The sequence below is a fragment of the Alosa alosa genome, chromosome 10, assembly GCF_017589495.1.
Source record: "Alosa alosa isolate M-15738 ecotype Scorff River chromosome 10, AALO_Geno_1.1, whole genome shotgun sequence".
NCBI lineage: Eukaryota > Metazoa > Chordata > Actinopteri > Clupeiformes > Clupeidae > Alosa > Alosa alosa.
In genome coordinates, this window is record NC_063198.1 from 32,949,897 (window position 1) to 32,969,189 (window position 19,293).

At 44.4% G+C, this 19,293-nt stretch overlaps 3 protein-coding genes across 9 annotated transcripts in view; 1 reads left to right on the forward strand and 2 right to left on the reverse strand.

Annotated features, from left to right (window-relative positions):
* The window catches only part of arhgap9 (Rho GTPase activating protein 9), a 45,784-nt gene extending 42,995 nt beyond the window's left edge, over positions 1-2,789 (reverse strand). For all 6 annotated transcript variants that reach the window (XM_048255259.1, XM_048255258.1, XM_048255255.1 and 3 more), the window contains exon 1: positions 2,723-2,789. The gene's annotated coding sequence lies outside the window, so the exon portion shown is untranslated. The remainder of the gene's footprint in view (positions 1-2,722) is intronic.
* A 438-nt stretch (positions 2,790-3,227) lies between these two features.
* mars1 (methionyl-tRNA synthetase 1) lies at positions 3,228-13,742 on the forward strand. Of its 2 annotated transcripts, XM_048255000.1 has the most exons (22): positions 3,228-3,508; positions 4,309-4,399; positions 4,520-4,598; positions 4,689-4,820; positions 4,968-5,043; positions 5,276-5,466; positions 5,682-5,788; positions 6,002-6,118; positions 6,377-6,580; positions 6,871-7,072; positions 8,091-8,165; positions 8,323-8,493; positions 8,686-8,781; positions 8,955-9,072; positions 9,307-9,520; positions 9,948-10,079; positions 10,624-10,728; positions 11,017-11,212; positions 11,627-11,698; positions 11,831-11,860; positions 12,504-12,632; positions 13,058-13,742. In XM_048255000.1, exons 1-22 carry the CDS (start codon positions 3,397-3,399, stop codon positions 13,205-13,207), a joined length of 2,799 nt encoding a protein of 932 aa, XP_048110957.1. In that variant the 5' UTR covers positions 3,228-3,396; the 3' UTR covers positions 13,208-13,742. The 2 variants fall into 2 exon arrangements, with proteins under 2 accessions (XP_048110957.1, XP_048110958.1); XM_048255001.1 differs by lacking the exon at positions 11,831-11,860.
* Positions 13,743-13,917: 175 nt separating this feature from the next.
* ddit3 (DNA-damage-inducible transcript 3) lies at positions 13,918-18,272 on the reverse strand. Its single transcript, XM_048255002.1, has 4 exons — positions 18,146-18,272; positions 16,492-16,555; positions 15,937-16,145; positions 13,918-15,753 (listed from the first exon to the last, which is right to left on the reverse strand). The coding sequence occupies exons 3-4, from the start codon at positions 16,090-16,092 to the stop codon at positions 14,971-14,973; spliced, it is 939 nt and encodes a 312-aa protein (XP_048110959.1). The 5' UTR covers positions 16,093-16,145; positions 16,492-16,555; positions 18,146-18,272; the 3' UTR covers positions 13,918-14,970.
* Positions 18,273-19,293: the final 1,021 nt, after the last annotated feature.

A 19,293-nucleotide genomic window follows, 5' to 3' on the forward strand; every position in this document is an offset into this window, starting at 1 on the left:
AACACTGTGCGGATGAACATGGATAAAGCCTACAGGCCACCGAACAGTTCATTGACGTTTCTCTCAGCCTAAGAGCAGAGCCTATTGATCTGGGAAGGGAGGGGACAATCAAAGAGACAGAGACAGAGAGAGAGAGAGAAACCGAGAGAGAGAGAGTGAGAGAGAGAAACCGAGAGAGAGAGAGAGAGAGAGAGAGAGAGAGAGAGAGAAACCGAGAGAGAGAGAGAAACCGAGAGAGAGAGAGCTGTCAAACAGTGTCAGGCAAAGCATAATATCTGTCTCATAAGACTGAGTGGCACAGCCAACTCCACCAAACTGGTCGTGTAGGTGAGCTAGGAGAAAAAGGAACGCACAAGAGTTCTGTCCAAACCTTTCGCTGATAAGGGCGCACATAGGCAAAGTGTGAGACATGGGGACAGTATATCTACTAACACACAGTACCTAGGAAAGTACCTGGCAAAAATATGCTTCAGAGTTCAGTATATGAGATGGGGACAGTATATCTACTAACACACACAGTACCTAGGAAAGTACCTGGCAAAAATATGCTTAAGAGTTCAGTATATGAGATGGGGACAGTATATCTACTAACACACAGTACCTAGGAAAGTACCTTACAAAAATATGGCTAAATGATAATACTCCTTTGAATTCTGTATCAAATAAGAGGGTCTTCTCTCATTCAGAAATATTAAACAAGATGCAATGTGGTAGCCTGGTGTTTGTGTGTGTGTGTCTGTGTGAGTGTGTGTGCGTGTACGTGTGTTAACAGGGTGAAAACCAGAGTTCAACCAAAAAGCCACAGATTACAACAATTACGCAGTAATACGAGTATTATCGTTAAGGTTCACATTGGGTATATTTTTTAACCAACTTGAGTACTTGAACCAACAGTCGGCGAATTATCATAATCATCCAATCAGAATGCAATGCAATGTGCAGGAACTTTACCCAGCAAAATTGCTCAAAAATTTGCCCTACCATCACCTTAAGGCTGATGGTACACAAGCCAACTTTTTGAGCAATGTCGCTGGGTAAAGCTCCTGCACATTGTTGTTTGGGTACATTCCTATTGATATCGGGCATCATTTTTCCTGCAGTACTTTAATCATCAGTAGGCAAATTCATCCTGATCATCCAAGCAGAACACATGGAATCATTGCTCAAAAAGCTTCCATATAGCCCGTCTATCACTAAGTGTGAAGGGAGAAAAATGGACAACAGCAAACTGCACATCAGCAACCTATCACCTTTGGCTCTTATCCTGTTCATAATTTGCACATACAGTATTATATCCTCACTCTAATCTTCTGTTCTGCATAAAATGCTAATTATCTTTCCATACTCATAAAACTACAAAGGACCATAAGGATCTACAAGGACAGTACCGCAAGTGACATGACTCTTATCATGTCTGGCTGTTTCCATTGGTGCTAAGATATCAGTGACAGAAAGAATGGTGAACATTTCATCCACCTTGGATGTCACAACAGTCTGTTGCTGCTCTTTTAGATCTGAAACACGCACCATAACCACAAGACACAAAGCAAGAGACTACACCGGATGAGCAAGAGCCAGTGTAAAGATGCAAAGACTGCAAATCTGACAGGATATCTAAAAGCACAGCTCTACTATGCAGCTGAGGCAAAGAGTATACATGTCAGTTGAGCTTGCTTATCATAATCTGTATGTGTGTGTGTGTGTGTGTGTGTGTGGGGACTGAGAAAGGGAAAGAGCTCTGAAGTTATAGGAGTTGTTTTGCATAATTGGCTGGCCTCAGCACAGTACTGTAAAGACATTCTATTGCTGCTGACAAGTCTACCTTGCCTTGACTCTTTATAGAGTAGGTCTGTATGAGCAACAATTGTCCCCCACGGTCAGTACTAGTTAGTTAGCATTATTTAACTTTTCAGATCAAGTCAAATAAAGTATGGAGCAAGTAAACATCTCTAACATACGCCTATTATATGTCCATTACGCAGTTGGAAATGTGTCTATTTCGCATTTGAATAAAATCAGAAGAATAAGCATAGACTATAGTCAGCGTTATGCATTGTAAGTCGTAAATTAAATTGTAAATTAATTTGTCCAACAGAAAGCTCTTACTCTGGAGTCTAACTGTTTTTTTTTTCTCTCGTGAGGCCGTGATATTCTTCTTTGCCCGAAACAGTTGGACATTAGGCTCTGTGACGGTCCCTTTATCCGACTATGACATTCATGTCGCTGAGTCTGTACTGTCCATAACAAAGCGTGTCTTAGCGCCACAGCTCATTCGTTGTCCTATTGACTGGTTTAAAGTTACAAGTAGCCCTAATCTAAACTGTCACATTTGTGCATGCAGTGATTACTCTTGAAGGAACACGGTGTCGTGAAATTGTTAGCGATAGAACGCCATGGATCTGAACCATAATGACAACAATTTACCAACACATTTGTGTGAGATATGCTAGTAGTTTCTTCAAGGTTCAAAATATAACCCACCAAAGTGACATTAGTCTACCAAGCAGAAAACCTGAATGACATAGCCTAATTCCAGAATAAATAAACTTTTTCTGTCAGTAAACGTACACTGTAAGTTGTGCAAATAGCCTATTATTCTCGAGCATTGCATTTTATTTTTCAACATAGATTGAAATTCTGGTTTATTCTAGAGGGAAAAAACAGGTCATGTCTGCTTTCATTTTATCAAATAAATTTGAGGAAAAACGCAGATTTGTCTCACCTAACTTGAGGTAAGCGTCTCCCTCCAGCACAGAACTGTACGCCAAGTCAACCAGCTTCGGTAGTTCTTGCGCTTTGAAGACCCAGCGCTCGCCTCGACCCTACTGCTCTTGAGTCACGTGACAAATGACAGGTCGAGCGTAAATTCTTCATAAAAAAAATGACAAGGATAAACTAGTACGCAGCTTTATCGCATATCACTCTGCGGCTCTATGGTATATGTATCTATTTTTGAAAGGAAAATTAAATTAATCATTTCTTATTTATGTGTTGACTAGTCTTTCACTGCGTACAAGCCTTGCTGCGCAAATTCTGGAAAGTTTTAACGTTCTTGGCGTGTAATAATTTACACATTTGATTGGTCGTTCTTGCACACGTGGTCTACCAAAACCAATCGGATTGAAGTACATCAGAACCCCTAAAACTTCTGGTGTCTGGAAATTGTAGTTCCTCTAAATGTGCCCTTTATCGTTGTGGGAGGAAAGTAAACGTATTGGAAAAACTACAGTGAAAATCATGGCGATTGAGTAGTAGTTGCATCAGCGCAGGCACCCGGCAGACTTTTCACTGCTAACTACACGCTGTAGGTCTGATAAATTGCTTTCATTGAAAAAATAAGTGAAGGTACTGTGAAAAGAAGAGTAGAATCTGTTTGAACAGGGGTTGAGAATCTGTATGCAAATCATGAAATTGTTTGTGAGCGAAGGTAATCCGCACTGTTTGAAAGTGTTGGCTGTACTAGAACTTACTGGAGTCAAATGCGACGTTCAGCATGTGAACCACGAAGGTATGTTCAGAGCCCATTGCAAGCTAGAGTGAAGCTAATGTTAGATAGCTTTTAGGCTATGTGGTACCAGCTGCCTAGGTTGTTAATCTTTCAACATTATTGTGATTTGTTCTGTTTTCATTACGTATATACCAATCTGTTAGTTCTCTGAATATTGGGGTACTAGCCTAGGTGTTCCGAAGGCTGTCCATTCAGTCAAATACACGTCACTCTGACCACTCGACTATTTTGACAGGTGTTGCTCTCTGTCAGCCAGTGGCCCTTAGCTTCTTACTTAATTGTATGTTTGCTTAACATGTACCGCACCTGACGAGAGCCTATTATTAATGCAACCTATGTGAAATCTGGTGAGATAAACCCCTGTCTTTAAATGTCGTGTGTAGCTTCTCCATAGATTGAAACGTAACTATGTGAGGGACAACAATAGTGGCAGCGGAAAATCATAATACCATGCATCCGCTGGCTGCGTCTAGAATGTGTCTACATTACGTAACGAGGCAGTGTTTGCTTTTGTTTACAGAGGGGTCATCTATTAACCTGGACAAAGAAAGTGATGGGGGGGGGGGGGGGGGCAGTGGTGTAGTCTAGTTAGCTGTAGTGGATACTGTAATGTAGAATGTAGTAGTTAGCTGCAGTGGGTATGCTGTGATCAACCCCAAATGTTAATATGTATCCTTGCTTATTTTAAGTGAGTATACTGAGATGGTGATGTTTTTTAAGTGGTATACTGCATAGTCCTGCGTATCACCACTGGTTTACAGTGATGTTCATCTCTCTCATATACCCTTTGTGTGTTTCAGAGAAAGTGGTGCCATTCCTCAGTCGTCCAACTCTGCCTGCTCTCCATCTTCGCGGTGGGCTTTACCTGTTCAGCACCAATGCCATCTGCCAGTAAGTGTGTTACACCTTCACCATCATCAAATGCTCATCATAACTCTCTTGACTACAAATACAGTCATATGGTATTATAACCATATATATTTCTCAGAATAACATTTTGGTGTCCCACAGATACTTTTATGAAGTCAGTGGAACAGAGTCCAACAAACAAAGTAACCAGTGGCTGGAATGGGAGGCTACAGAACTGCAGGTACAGTTCCGTGGTACAGCTACTGTGATTCTCACGCGTGTAGCTAACACATCACTACTTATGTGAACTAACTGAATATTCCCATGACAGCCTGCACTGACTCGCGCCCTCCACTTGGCGGTGATGCAAGGAAAAACAACAGATCCAGCCAAAGCACTCGAAGCTCCCCTTAGTTTCCTAGAGCAAAGCTTGACCAAAAGGACCACGGCTTTCTTGACAGCAGTATGTTCTCTTTACATCATTCTGTGTTACCGGTCCATGTGGTCTTTGATTCTGTAACTAATATCCAGTAATAGGAAATGCTCGATTAGGAGCACAGAGTACAAAGAAGATTGCTTATATTGTTTGGTTCTGTCCATTTATTTTCAGGAGACTGTGGGAGTTGCAGACATTGTCCTCTGGGGAGCACTTTACCCTGCTTTCCTAGAGAACGGTTTGAAGATGGGTAGGAAAGATTCTTCTTTGTTTATATGTGGAATAGCGCTACATGCTCTTGTTGCCTTCAATAAAAAAAATAGGGAAAACACTATTCAGCATAGCTGGCCAATTGAAAACTTTAACCATTCCATCCTCAAATTGTGTCCTGCCTTCATTCAACCAGAGTTTAACACACTACTTGTAAGAAGTTTATTGAAGGTGAGGTATGCTGAATACTTCTATGTTAACCTATATCCAAGGTGAGCTGCAGTCCACAAAAACCTGGTTTGACCGGGTCGGGGTCCTGCCAGCCTGTGAGGCCTCTTCTCGGATCGTGTTTAAGGGGAAGGGCGTGGAGGCCCTCAAGGGATACCTGCAGAAGCAGCCAGTTCCGCACGGCTCTCAGGCACACAGAGACTCTCACACAAGCAGCAGTGGCAGCCCAACAGAGGTGAAGGCCCCATCTCCACCAGCAGATTAGTTATCTCATTAACACATCCTGGTTGCACTTTGTTGTGTGTGGTTAGTCAGAAGTAAGAGATTGAAGAGACTATTTAAACATCCCTTGTGGTGAGATGTTGCTGGGTGATCTTTTCTGACATTGATTGATTGATTGATTGATTGATTGATTGATTGATTGATTTCCCCGTGGATACACACATACAGACAGAAGACTCAGACCGTGTCATGACGGAGGAAGAGATGGAGGCAGCAGCTCAGATCTGGAATCAGCGGATTGACTGCCAAACCAGGCCTGAGAGGAAACATCCCATGTGAGCATATCTCATTTCTTTAGCTCCAGTGCAGATCACCAGAGCATTTGCTATTGCATTTAAACAGTAATATATATTCATACACGGCGTAAACACTGATGATCTGCAGTGGAAAGGGCTGGATGTTATGTATGCTGATGAACGTGTCTGAAGTGTGTGAGTGAAGCCCGGTCAGTGCACTGCTTGACAGATGTGTGTTGTCGCTCTCTGTAGTCTGCCGGAGGAGGGGAAGCGTAACGTCCTGATCACCAGCGCTCTGCCTTACGTCAACAACGTTCCTCATCTGGGAAACATCATTGGTTGCGTGCTCAGCGCGGACGTCTTTGCTAGGTATCGCTCCACTCTGCCAACATCACCATTATCATGTTTTACACAAATTTGTAGCAAATGTATATTTTTAAGGAAAACCTATTGTTGGTTATCATTGGATGATTAATGGAATTATTATCAAACATTTATTCATGAATTATCCACTTCTAGAATATTTCTAGATAGAGATGTGGTCTAATCTGTCCTTAGACTCCAGGCAAAGTACAGCTTTTTTACCCACAATCCTTTGTGCCTCCCTCCTCCCCTCTCTCTCTTCAGGTATGGCCGCCAGCGGGGCTGGAATCTGCTCTACATCTGCGGGACGGACGAGTATGGGACGGCCACAGAGAACAAGGCGCGGGAGGAAGGCCTGACACCGCAGGAGATCTGTGACAAGTACCACACCATCCACGACAGCATCTACAAGTGGTTCCAGATCGACTTTGACTTCTTTGGACGCACTACCACCCCGAGACAGACTGAGTAAGTGCCAGATGTGTATATGGTTGTCTCTGGCTCTGAATGTCCTTTTTTGTGGTGTTTTTTTATGTATTTATGTGTGTTTGTATTGATGTGATTTGGGATGAAATTCTTTGATCCTGTAATCTGTCATTCAAATCAAAAGTCAAATAAACCCTTCTACTAAACTTTAGCCCTAAGTCTAGCCCTAAGTTTCCTTTTATTGTGGTGTTTTTCTGTAAAAAATAAATTGAAATAAATTAAATTACACTCCTCTCCTTTCTGTTCCTAATCTGTTTGTCCTTGTCGCCCAGGATTTCCCAGAACATCTTCTGGCGCCTCCACGAGCGCGGGTTCCTCATCGAGGACACGGTGGAGCAGCTGCGCTGCGAGAGCTGCCAGCGCTTCCTGGCCGACCGCTTTGTGGAGGGTGTGTGTCCCTTCTGCTACTACCCAGAGGCCCGCGGCGACCAGTGTGACAAGTGTGGCCGTCTCATCAATGCTGTGGAGCTGAAGGTCAGGGGACATCCTTAGGACATACTGGGCATCCGTGCCCATAGACCTCAGAAGTTCACCTACAAAAAGAACCCAAAGCTGCCATTTTTACCCATCTAAGGATATCCGGATCTCCTTATATGGGCAAAGATGGTACCTGGATCTCCTTATATGGGCAACGATGGCAGCTTTTGGGTCCTTCCTGTAGGTTTATTTCAGAGGTCTGTTTGTGTTTGTGGATATCAGATGGACTTTACAGTCCTAATCGGATACATCTGGATCCAGGTGTGCCTGGTTCCAGTTCACTTTTGTTCTCAGTAGGTAAGGTTAGATTATCAGGATGTTTAGCAGGGTTTTTATGTTTCTCATGATCTAATACTGTTCTCAATTGGAGAAGGGTTCAGCACCACTGCTTTATAGTACAACATAATGAATAAAATATCTAGCTTTTCTGAACTATCCTGTAGTCTTGCTTTTCCAGAGCTCAGGTAAGGTCTTTAGGACTAACAGACTGGAAATGAAATGGGGTATTTGGAAAACAAGGTTCTTAAGTTGGTAATGAAGCTGTAAAACCTGATTTACGCTGCTTTTTTATATGAACAGATCTGTTCTGTCTGTGAGCATTAAGAAAATGTGCTAAAAACGGATGAAATTAGAGTATAATAGCAAAAATAGAGAGCACAGACGGAAGGTTCAATCCATATCCGTATCCACATTTAACGTTGAGCAGAAATGAGCCTTGCCCAAATAAGGTTCACATGTGGCATTTTATGTCTTAAAATATGAAAAACAGAATGACAATAAAAAAAAACGAAAAAGAACAGTAATTGCTTGATCTCGTTACAACATGGTTCGATTTGGGGCTAAGTGACAAAAGCTGTTTTATCTGACGGCATTGTCTCTTGGGGAAAGGGAATAATGCCAGGTTGTCAGAATCACATGCCCTTAGATGTTTGATGTCAGGGCTCATTTCTCTCTTCCTCCTCCCTGCGCTCCCTCTCTCATCTGGTAATGTTTGTCATGTGCTTCCCCCCCACAGGAGCCTCAGTGCAAAGTCTGTAAACAAACACCCGTCATTCGCTCTTCCAAACATTTGTTCTTGGACCTACCAAAGGTTTGGACCTTTTTTTTTTTTGATTTTGTTTGTTTTGTTTTCTTGCCATCTGGCGTCTCTTCAAATGTCTTCTTATTCTGTGTCCTGTCAGTGGAGTTCCGCCTCTCCATGGACCATTTGGTTTGTGTGTCACTGTCACGCTGTTTCTCATCCGTAGTTGGAAGCGAATCTGGAGCAGTGGCTGGACCGGTCAGTGAGCACCGGGGACTGGACGACCAACGCTCGAAACATCACCCGCTCATGGCTGCGGGACGGCCTGAAGCCGCGCTGCATCACCAGGGACCTGCGCTGGGGCACCCCTGTACCACATCCTGACTTCGCAGGCAAGGTTAGACCATTGGCCCCACTCGGGGCTCACTCAGGGCTCACTCAGGGCTCACTCAAGGCTCACTCAGGGCTCCACATGAAGGTGGAGTTTAGGTTTAAGTTGGGACACATTTACAGGAACCGACTTTCATAAGATTCCTAATATTTTTTGCTGTTGCTGTTTTTTGCTGTCTGTCTCTCCTTTTCCTCCTAGGTTTTCTATGTGTGGTTTGATGCTCCTATTGGTTACCTGTCAATTACTGCAAACTACACAGACCAGTGGGAGAAATGGTGGAAGAATCCACAACAGGTACAAAAGGAGATGTTAACACACTCTTTTATTTGTGAGCACTGTTAACTGCTTCACAATCAATATAGGACTTGTTAAATCTCATGTTGTATAAATGTATCTCTCACATTAAATATTTAATCACATTGCAATGAGATCATAAAGCATGTTCACTTCAATCATTTCACCACCAGGTGGAGCTGTACAACTTCATGGCAAAGGACAACGTGCCTTTCCACACTGTGGTATTCCCGTGTTCTCTACTGGGTGCTCAAGACAACTATACACTAGTTAACCACCTCATTGCTACAGGTAACCTTCCTCCATCCAACCAACCCAACTCAGTCATTTGCACCTTTTTTTGTTATAAATGGTTCACGAGAGTACTTTATATAAGCAGTAATTAAACTCCATAAGGAGGCAGAACGGAGCCATCCATGGGGTGTTCATTACTCCTCCTCCCTGAGGCTTGCTTTCAGGCTTCTGGGTCATGTCACTCATTTTTTTTTCTATGGTGGGGAATTGTCATCTTTCTTTCTATCTCAGAGTATCTGAACTACGAGGACACTAAATTCTCCAAGAGTCGAGGCGTGGGGGTGTTTGGAGACATGGCCAAGGACACGGGCATCCCGTCGGACGTGTGGCGCTTCTACCTGCTCTACCTTCGACCCGAGGGTCAGGACGCCGCCTTCTCTTGGGCAGACATGGCCCTCAAGAACAACTCGGAGCTGCTCAACAACCTGGGGAACTTCATTAACAGGTTAGGAGCGGAAGTTGGCAAGCTTTGGGAAAAAATGGGTTTTGTTTCTTTCATCAAAAAATAATCTATAACAATAATAATAAAAAAATAAATAAACAAAATATATAGTTTGTGTGTGTGTATATATATATATATATATATATATATATATATATATATATATATATATATATATATAATCTTACCCAACTTGTTTTTGGTGAACCAGCCAGCTTGTATATGCTTTAACAACAATATTACATATTTAACAACAATATTGTGATATTGTAGTAATTTAACATTTATAGCAAAATATCTCAAATGATTTCACAGAAGTGCTACATAGAGTGGTGTTAATGTTATTAAAAAATATTTTTGCCATAACTGTCAGCATTGTTTGATGATCACCACGATCTCACTCCCACTTTCTCTGCCCCCCCCCCAACAGAGCTGGCATGTTTGTCAGTAAGTTCTTTGAGGGCTGTGTGCCTCAGGTGGTTCTGCAGGTGGAGGAGAAGAGGCTGCTGGCTCAGGTGGGCTGGGAGCTCAAGCAGTACATCCAGTTCTTAGACAAAGTCAGGTGAGGCCACGATGTTGGGATGTGTTTTACCTTGCACCGTTTTGCTACAGTTTCTGGGTTTAACAACCTGTTTTCTTGAAATTGTGTGCAGTGGTGTGCTACGGTCTCTGTGATCTGTTTTCTCTTGTTTGGTGGGTATATCGAAGCTGCTGCCCAAACAGCAGTGGTGTTTATGTTTGTTTGCAAACTCAACCACAATAGATAGGCAATGCACACAATAAAAATATACAATAAAACATAAACAAACACACTACTGTTTATATTTAACATCCGTCTACATTCAGGTCCAAGCGCCCACGGAGACCCAGGTTCCAATCCTGCAGTCATCTCTCTCTCCTCACCCACTTCCTGACACTATTCACTGTCCTGTCTGAATAAAGGCAAAAAGGCCAAAAAAATATGCTTCAAATCAATTGCATGTTGCTATATTTTATCAGGGCTGGAGCTGGACACTGCCCAGGTCTCGTCTTTACACTGGTGTTACTTCCGCATTTGTATTCCTTGTGTAGCCCATCTCACTCCCTGTCCATTATTACCCCGACAGGATCCGCGATGCCTTAAAGTGCATCCTGAACATCTCTCGCCATGGAAACCAGTATATCCAAGTGAATGAGCCCTGGAAGAAAATCAAAGGATGCGATGCAGACAGGTGAGTCCCTTTACTTGGAGCTTGTCTGCTCATCTCTGTGGTTATGATGTTTATGAACTGTTGACAGCTGTGTTATCATATCAAGTTATACACACACATTTTAAGTCTACATTAATGTAAATATGTGCTTAATGAATTTGAAAATGGAGTTAAAATGTAAACATTTTCTAGTATAATATCTATACAAATAGTGACAGGCATTTGCAAACTAGCGTATCCAACATGGCTGATTTGGATGATTGGTTGACTTTTTGGGTGATTTGATTGATTGACTGACTGACCTTTCAGGCAGCGCGCAGGCACCGTGACCGCCGTGTCCGTCAACATGGCCGTCCTCCTGTCTGTCATGCTGGAGCCCTACATGCCCACGGTCAGCGAGACCATCCGCACGCAGCTGCAGGCGCCGCCCGGCTCCGCCCACATCATGCTGCAAGGGGAGGGCAACTTTGTTTGCTCGCTGTCCGCCGGACACCGCATCGGCACGGTAAGGGCTGGTCGCTGGAGTGCCTGGCCGTACCAGGCAGAGTCCCTGGGCACGGCACCTCACCCTGCCGGCCAGTCAGCACGCAGGGTTATTTATGACCACTCATGTAATAGTGTGGAACTCACGCTGCCAATTAGAGTAATTACCGGCAGCTGCAAAGAGGACTCCCGAATTTGTCAGCAGATATGGCATGTTCTAGATCTCAGATCTTCAGTTATGAAAGAACTGTTCCCATTATAGGGTTCTTGAGTAGTTTGGGTTCCCTATATTTAATTAACCTGGGGTGATGGGCTACTTGTTGGGAGCAGAAAAGACACATTTGAGTTGTGTTATAAATTGATTTTGTGTTTGTTTGTTTTTTATTCATTGACTTGCATCTGGCCATGTCTCCAATACCGTGTTATTCCTTTGCAGGTCAGCCCATTGTTCCAGAAGCTTGAGACGGAGCAGATCGAGTCCTTAAAGAAGAGATTCGGAGGCCAGCAGGTCAGTAGAAAACTCTAGAGTTGCTGTTCTTTTTTTCCCCCCTGGTAACTATCCTGTTTTCTAGTCTTATTCTGTACCTATAGTCTTATTCTGTACCTAACATACATCCTCCCAACCAATCCCTCTATACAGCCGGAGGAGGAGGAAACATCTAAGAAGCAGGTAGATCTCGGAGCTGGGTGTGGAGATTAACTATTTATTTGCTGTGAGGTGCTGTTGCCCAACTAATTCAAAATTGACAACTGACTGATTAAGTCCTGGCCTGTGTGTGTGGTCGTGTCTGTACTGACAACTGTAGTGTTTAACATCAGTGTTGTGGCTGGATGTTTCAGTGTTTTCGCCATCCACAAACCAAGTGTGTGTTGTGTGATACGCCTGGCGTAGAACTCCAAGTGTGTGTTGTGTGATACGCCTGGCGTAGAACTCCATAGTGTGTGTTGTGTGATACGCCTGGCGTAGAACTCCAAGTGTGCGTTGTGTGATACGCCTGGCATAGAACTCCATAGTGTGTGTTGTGTGATACGCCTGGCATAGAACTCCAAGTGTGCGTTGTGTGATACGCCTGGCGTAGATCTCCATAGAAACGCCACGCCCAACCCGCACTGGCACGTTTTAAATATTTCACAAGTGTTGCGTTTGTCATCTGCATTCTGCCATCAGCGCCATTTTGAGGCGTCCCTCAGCGCCATTTCGAGCGCCTAACCAACCCCTGACTCCCGAGCTAACCAGAAAATATATTCTACTGCGGAAGTTGCCTGTTCAGTGGCGAAAGCCCCCTAATGTCCATTTGCCCGTGTCCTTTCAGACGCCGACCATCGCCCAGACAAATGCCGCCACCAAAACCAGCGTCCCCGCCCCTGCGGCTGCACCAGAGACGCCCATCAAGGCCGACCCCGAGCTCGCCAAGCAGCTGGCGGCCGCCGTTGCCGAGCAGGTAAGGGCCACTACTCGTGGGCTGACGAGACGGGTAAACCGGCGGCTGGAGTGGACTAATCATCACCAGCTCTGCGTGCCCGCCATTCCGTGTGTCGCTACCGTGCCGCCTCGCCTTCTTGCCACAGCGCTGCCTTGCGTTGCCACGTGAACCGCTGGGGTGGGGGTGGGGTGGAGGGAAATGGAGGGAGACCAGGGGTGGGGGTGGGGTGGAGGGGCCGCGCGGCACAGTTTCGGTGTGAGCCGTTCCGACTGAAAGAATGCTCAAGTATTGCGTCTCCCCCAGCAGCGCGGTGGTGGATTTCAATGCTGGGTTACGCTTTGTAACATCCGCAGAATGTAAATAAATAACTGTTTCATCATTACTTCCATATGTGATGGTGATCACCCCCCTGACACACACACACACCTCTCTCTCTGTAACAGGGTGACAAAGTCCGGGCTCTAAAGGCCCAGAAGGCAGAGAAGGCTGTCATCGGAGCGGAGGTGGCCAAACTACTGGAGCTGAAGAAACAGATGGCCTTGGCCGAGGGCAAAAACCCGGAACCTTCTCCTCAGAAAGGCAAGAAGAAGTGAGACCATAACGAGAGATGGTAGATGGAGACGCTGAATCTTAATCAGAAATGGGTGGGAAGCGAGTATGAGTGAGGTTTGTATACGGTTGTGGGATCACAATGTGAATGAAAAGACAAGGCTGCAGTCTGTAGAGGTCTACACGGGGGTTCAAAGGCAAGGGGGTTGGAGAAAGGTCCTCCGCTAAAGTGGAGAAAACAACCACCATCAAAGCCGCAGGAATCCACTGGAGTGTGTTTCCGAGGCTACTGATGTTGGCAATGAAAGGGAATTGTTTCATAGGAACATCAATTCTTTAATGAGCCTTTTCAAGTCTATGTGAATAGCGATGGTTAATGCAAGGTCTGGGCTTGGCTGTTTAATGGAAGAAACAGATGTATGTTTTTTGCCGTAAAATACATTTTTTAAAATTCAGGACATACTTCAGGGACTCCATTCAAAATCTGTCTTTTGTTGATCATATAGATGAACTACTACACCATGTTTGTCATGCAGCCAAATTAAGCAATTTCCACAATAAACTTGTTAACTTGTTAAATAAAATTGTTCTGTTATTATAAATACTGCAGAATACAAAGAAGTATTGTACAATCACAATGACAAATGAGCCGGCATCAAACGTTCCTTTCTTCCATGTTTTTTTTTTTTTTTTTTTTTTTTAATGAATAAATGAGGGTTACAGCGTACAACCGTGTGAATAAAAACAAATACAATGCAACTAACAGGTTTTAATCATAGTTACAATAAATATGCATGCATTGCTTTCACCTACAACTTACAGTTCCTATGAAAAGGTATATGAATAATATACATTTGAGCTGTGGATATTTTGAATAATGGCAGTAGGCAATACAAAAATAGCTGGTCGATCAGGGTAAACCATATATTGCAAATATTGCTGCCTCAACCTAATAGTTACAGAAAAAAATATTTCTACTACAACCTGCACTGGTATTTTACTGCATGTTTTTCTTATAGAGATTACTACAAAAGCTTAGCTATACAATAGATGGCATTTTAAAAAAAGACCCCCACCATACACTCACACACACACTTGGATACCTTCCTGAGCTCCTGATCTCGGCGTGAACTAGGTATATTACAAATTTAGCCCTTGATATCAAACTAAAACGTTGAAAGTGGACAGGTCCGGAAGAACGGTAGCAATGAAATGCACTCTCCACGCTCAAAAAAACACATTTCTCTTTGGACACTCGCTATCTTATCTTCATTTCGTTTAGTGGGCTACGATGTTAACTACGATAAGATAAAACCTTATGTTCGAACAATCGTACTTCCCGCCTACAGAACTCCAATGCCAGTCTACCCAACACTTTTCCATTCTACCCCGCTCCATTGATCTCATAGTGCTCCGTTAGGCATCGATCGGTCTTCTCTTCAATCAGAAAGACGTAAATTGATAAAGCAACACTTACAGGAAGCGGGCGTTCGTTATTCATGCCCAATTAATCAACTCAAACGGGGCGTGTCTTCCTTGACTTCAGCTCAGCTTCACTTTCTCATCACCCTTGCTGTCTCTAACATTCTAAAGGGAGGCTCCTCTTGACCAGCCCATCCATTCCTCCCTTTTACAACTTGGTCTCTTTTTTCCCTTCTTTCTTCCCTCTGAATATGCATAGCACTGTCACCTGTTCAACCTTTACTGTTGAGGTCACGACTTTTCCTGAAGCCAACGCTCTCCAAGCTATCAACCGCATTTCACTCTTTCGCATCTCACTCTCTCGTTCTTTCACTCTCACATTCTCTCACTTTCGGGTGTTCACAAGTCTTTCGATCAGGGCGCGGCGTGTTCGCTGGACTTCCTCGCCCAGCCTCTCGATCTCAGCCTTGAGCCGCTCGTTCTGGTCGGTCAGCTCCTGCACCTTGCGCTCGTTCTCCTGTTCGCGCTCGCGCCGGCTCTTCTTGGCGGACGATGACGAGGAGGACGACGACCCCGGCGACGCAGCCCGCTTGCGCTTCCCGGGTCGCGGCGACGACACCAGGAGAGCCGCGGAGACGGGCGGCGGCGGGGGAGGAGGCGGGGACGGAGGCGAGGACGGCGGCGAGTGGCCAAGGCGAGCTGGGGACTGTGAGGCACATGAGGACGAGGAGGAGGAGGAGGAAGAGGAGGAAGGGGAGCAAGGCACGGTGGGCGGCCCCTCCTCACTGCGAGCGGGCGAGGGCGGTTGGCGCTGCTGCTGGTGGTGGTGGTGGTGGTGGTGGTGGTGGCCGATGCTCGCGCCGCTCACCATCACCGCGCCGGTCTCCACCAGGCCCACCCCGCCCTCGCTCAGCAGCTCGAAGAACTCGGGCGGCAGTAGGTCGCCGCCCGAGCCGGAGCCAGAACCCTGGCCCTGCGCCTCTCCCGTTCCTCTCCGCTCCTCCTCCTGAGCCGGGGGGCTGAGGCAAGACGCTGGGGCCTGGGTGGGCAGCGGCGGAGGAGGAGGGGGCTCCTCCATCACCCGCTGCACACCCTCGCCCCACGCCTGCCCGTCCGTAAGCCACGTCAGCGAGCAGCTCTCCAACACGTCCAGAAACTCGGGCTCCTTCTGCGAAAACGAGAAGAGCAGAGACGACGTTCGTTAAAACATGGCCACGCAGACGCGTAAACAACACGGCCGCATAAATAACATCCTTATACCCAGACGAATGCCACTGTAGCGTTAATCTAAAGAAAATCACGAAAATAAGAACAATAGAAATAAAGTAGAATTAATCGATCAGCCACTGACCTCAGAGCAAGGCGGGGGTCGAGCTAGTTTGGCCCCACCTGCGTCAGAACCAAGGATGTCCTGCAGATCTTCATACCACGCCTCCAACTCTGCACCACACAACGGCCCCACTCCGGGGGGGTAAGGTGGGGGCAGGTGCAGCCACTCCGCAGTCATCTCAGCACTCAGTCGCAACGCACAGATACTCTTCCACACGGTACACACTGGACCTGCGACCAATCACACACAACGGCAAAGGTGACGGAGGTGTTCACCGAAGCTAGCTTGTCGCTGACATTCACGTAATGGCCATACTAGGAAAGTAACCAATCGTACCACCTAAACTGAAATTTTGTTATTTGATTGAAAGCTTCTCTTCCCTCCCATCTAACTTCGTTGAGACTTGGGAAATGAGGACACTTGGTGGCCAAACGTATGAATTGCATTACTTGATACCCCTTCAAGGGTGTGATGAGTTCGTTCAAAATGGAATTGGCAAAATGTGAATAACACTACAAATGAATTAAAATATTGTCATTTAAATTGCATTTAAGTGGAGAAAAAACAGCTGCTTACCTTTCAAATGTCCTCTTAATCAAGTCTGGCGATGTGTTGTCGGAGATAGTGTATCCCAACAATTCTGGAGGACAAAATATAGAAGTGTGAATGTTTGCGAGAAAATGACAGCAAAGTGTTTGACATTTGTGGTAATTCAAGTTTTAAAATATGTCAGTGTAACTGAACTGATAAGTCTCATTATGGAACAAAACATGTTAAATCCTTCAAGAATATGCAATCCTGTGAGTTCCTGAATGTTGCTTAATGTGTTTTTCCCTAAAGAGAAGAGTTTGGACAATGACTTGTCGGCTGCCAAGGGATGTAGTCCACATGGCACTGTCATTAGTAGGGTAATATTGCAGCAAAATTTAGGTCATTGGTTTTCATGTAAACAAAGACGCATTGTGTGGGCTCCAGGGCGCCCCTAGCGCGCGTCTGATGTGACAGACGAAGGTTGAAAACAGCCTTATTTTCATTTAACTCTCATTCCGAGCCCCAGACAGTGCCACAGCAGGCCCACCTGTCTGCTTTATCAAGAGGATTAGCCTACCTGTTCTCAAAGTTGGCTTTCATAATGCCATCATGTCAAGACAACAATTTGAATGAACTACAAGCCCTATAAGAGCCTATTATCATAACAAAAGTTTAAATGCGACAGTAATCTGTCGATCCATGCCAATTCTATAAAGGTTCTTTCAGATCACCAATGAAAACAAATCGTTGCTGAGTTTTATAGTCTGAAAAAAGTCTAGCCTATTCCCCACTCCCTTTACACGGCCAGCCCACTCAGCAGTGTACAGGAATCTTCAGACATTTGTCGACTAGGCTGCAGCCTAGCTACAGCAGAGAGGCGCTCCAGAGACACGTTAGATAAGCAAAGTCAACTGGCTAGCAAAATCGTTAAACAAACTACGATTACGACATTTTGAACTTAGTTGTCATTTGCACGAGAGGCTTAATATGCTGTTATTTATGATCTTGAAACTTTGTTTTTATGCGAGCTCTAGCTGGGATTAGGTTTAAGCAGTCCATGTCTGCCAGCCAATTACGTCATGGAATCAAAGTGGACGGAGGAAACAAAGGCTGTGAACAATACTTAAAACTGCACAAATGTCACAGAATTTGGAGCGACTTTTCAGCAAAGAACAATGTGAGCATATTATGAGTTATTTGCACATAAATCTTACTTTTTATAACAAATAATGTTTTGACTCCGTTCAATGACACTTCAAACAAATAACAGTGTTTCAGTAAATTTCTACTAATCTGGGAAATAATTCAATGCTGGATGAGACTGCAACCCATGTGTGGGGTTTATGTATGAGATGTGCAGTCATTTGACAGTTCCTCGGCTGTCAATGATGACAAACTACCATCAATTAGCGGCTCGAAAACTTTAGTTCAGAGTCAAGAAGTGATAGCGTACTTAACGTCAAGTATAAACATAAGCCATCGGCCACACATTAAACGTCTATAAAAGGTGCTGTCAAAATGAAATTGAGAAGACCAACTGTATTCCCAAAACAGATGTGGGAAAGTTGCCAAAATATTCACATTCTTGTTTTCCAAAAGGAAAAGACCATGATCACGCAAGCTACTCATAAACAGATTTGCAACCAACAAGTCAGTTACCAAACAAATACTAGACGAAGTATTATGGTAATTGACTTACCCTTTTTCTTTTATTATGCCGTTTCCTCGACTGTCTTGGATTCGGGGTGTGAATATATTTTAGTTGAGATTGGTGACAGCACATGTTAACCATTGTTCAGTATAAGCCACTGAATGTGAATTTCGGAAACTCCCGGAGACCTTTATAAGGAGTAACGTCAACCTAACACGATGGGGAGGGCTGTTATGCACAACCAAACGTCGAGGTTCGCAATCACTGCGAGACTGACGTGTATCCTTACCAATCCAAAACAACAAACGAGGTTCTTTTGCTTAGTGACATCCAATGAATGTGAGCTTTTATGAGGAAAAGGCAGGCCTAGATGACTTTGCTAGTTGTCCCAATCTGGGTAGTTTGTGTGATAAGAAAGATGTGATGCAGTCATAAGACGGCCAGGACGAATTTGGGGCGTATGGGAGTCACATGAAAGGAATGATGCAATGCTTGGCAACCGGTTTCTAGTCGGAGATAAGACCAGCAGAAGCTGAACATGTTTTATTTAACAGGCTTTCGTTAAAGCTAAATCTAGACAAACTACCCATGTTGGAAAATGTAAAAAATTCTAATTCATTTTGCTAGCGTTCGCAATTCACATGCAAAATACCTTGCAATATTAATGCTTCTCTGAGCACAGTTTTACGACAAATTTCCATCAGTTTGCCTTCTGGGGCTCTTGAAGTATACTAGACCACTGACGAGTTTAATTTAGGGTCGCTGTTCGATGTTTTGTTTTGGTTATGTGATACAATGTCGCTGACATGGCGCGTGGGAACACTTGAAAGAACGTTCCAATGAAGTTTGACTTCCCGTCAGACCTTCCTTTAGGAAGTAGCCCCTCAGTGTGGGAGACTGAGCCATGTGGAAAATTGAGTGTTTACTTCACGTTTGCGTATTGACATTTTGACTCTAGAAAATGACCATCTGATTGAAAATTATTAATTCCAAAACAGTGTTATATGCTGTTAATAGCATATTGGACATTACAATGTAGCCTAAAGTCTTTGGTCGTTGATTAGACAAATGTTGACATTTTATTGGTAGTAGCCTAGCCTATATAACCATTACCGTATGACATAGTGTCATTTATTAAAGGATATCAATCTCCTCTGACCTATTTGCCTTATTTTCCGCTGCCCCTACAGCGCTAT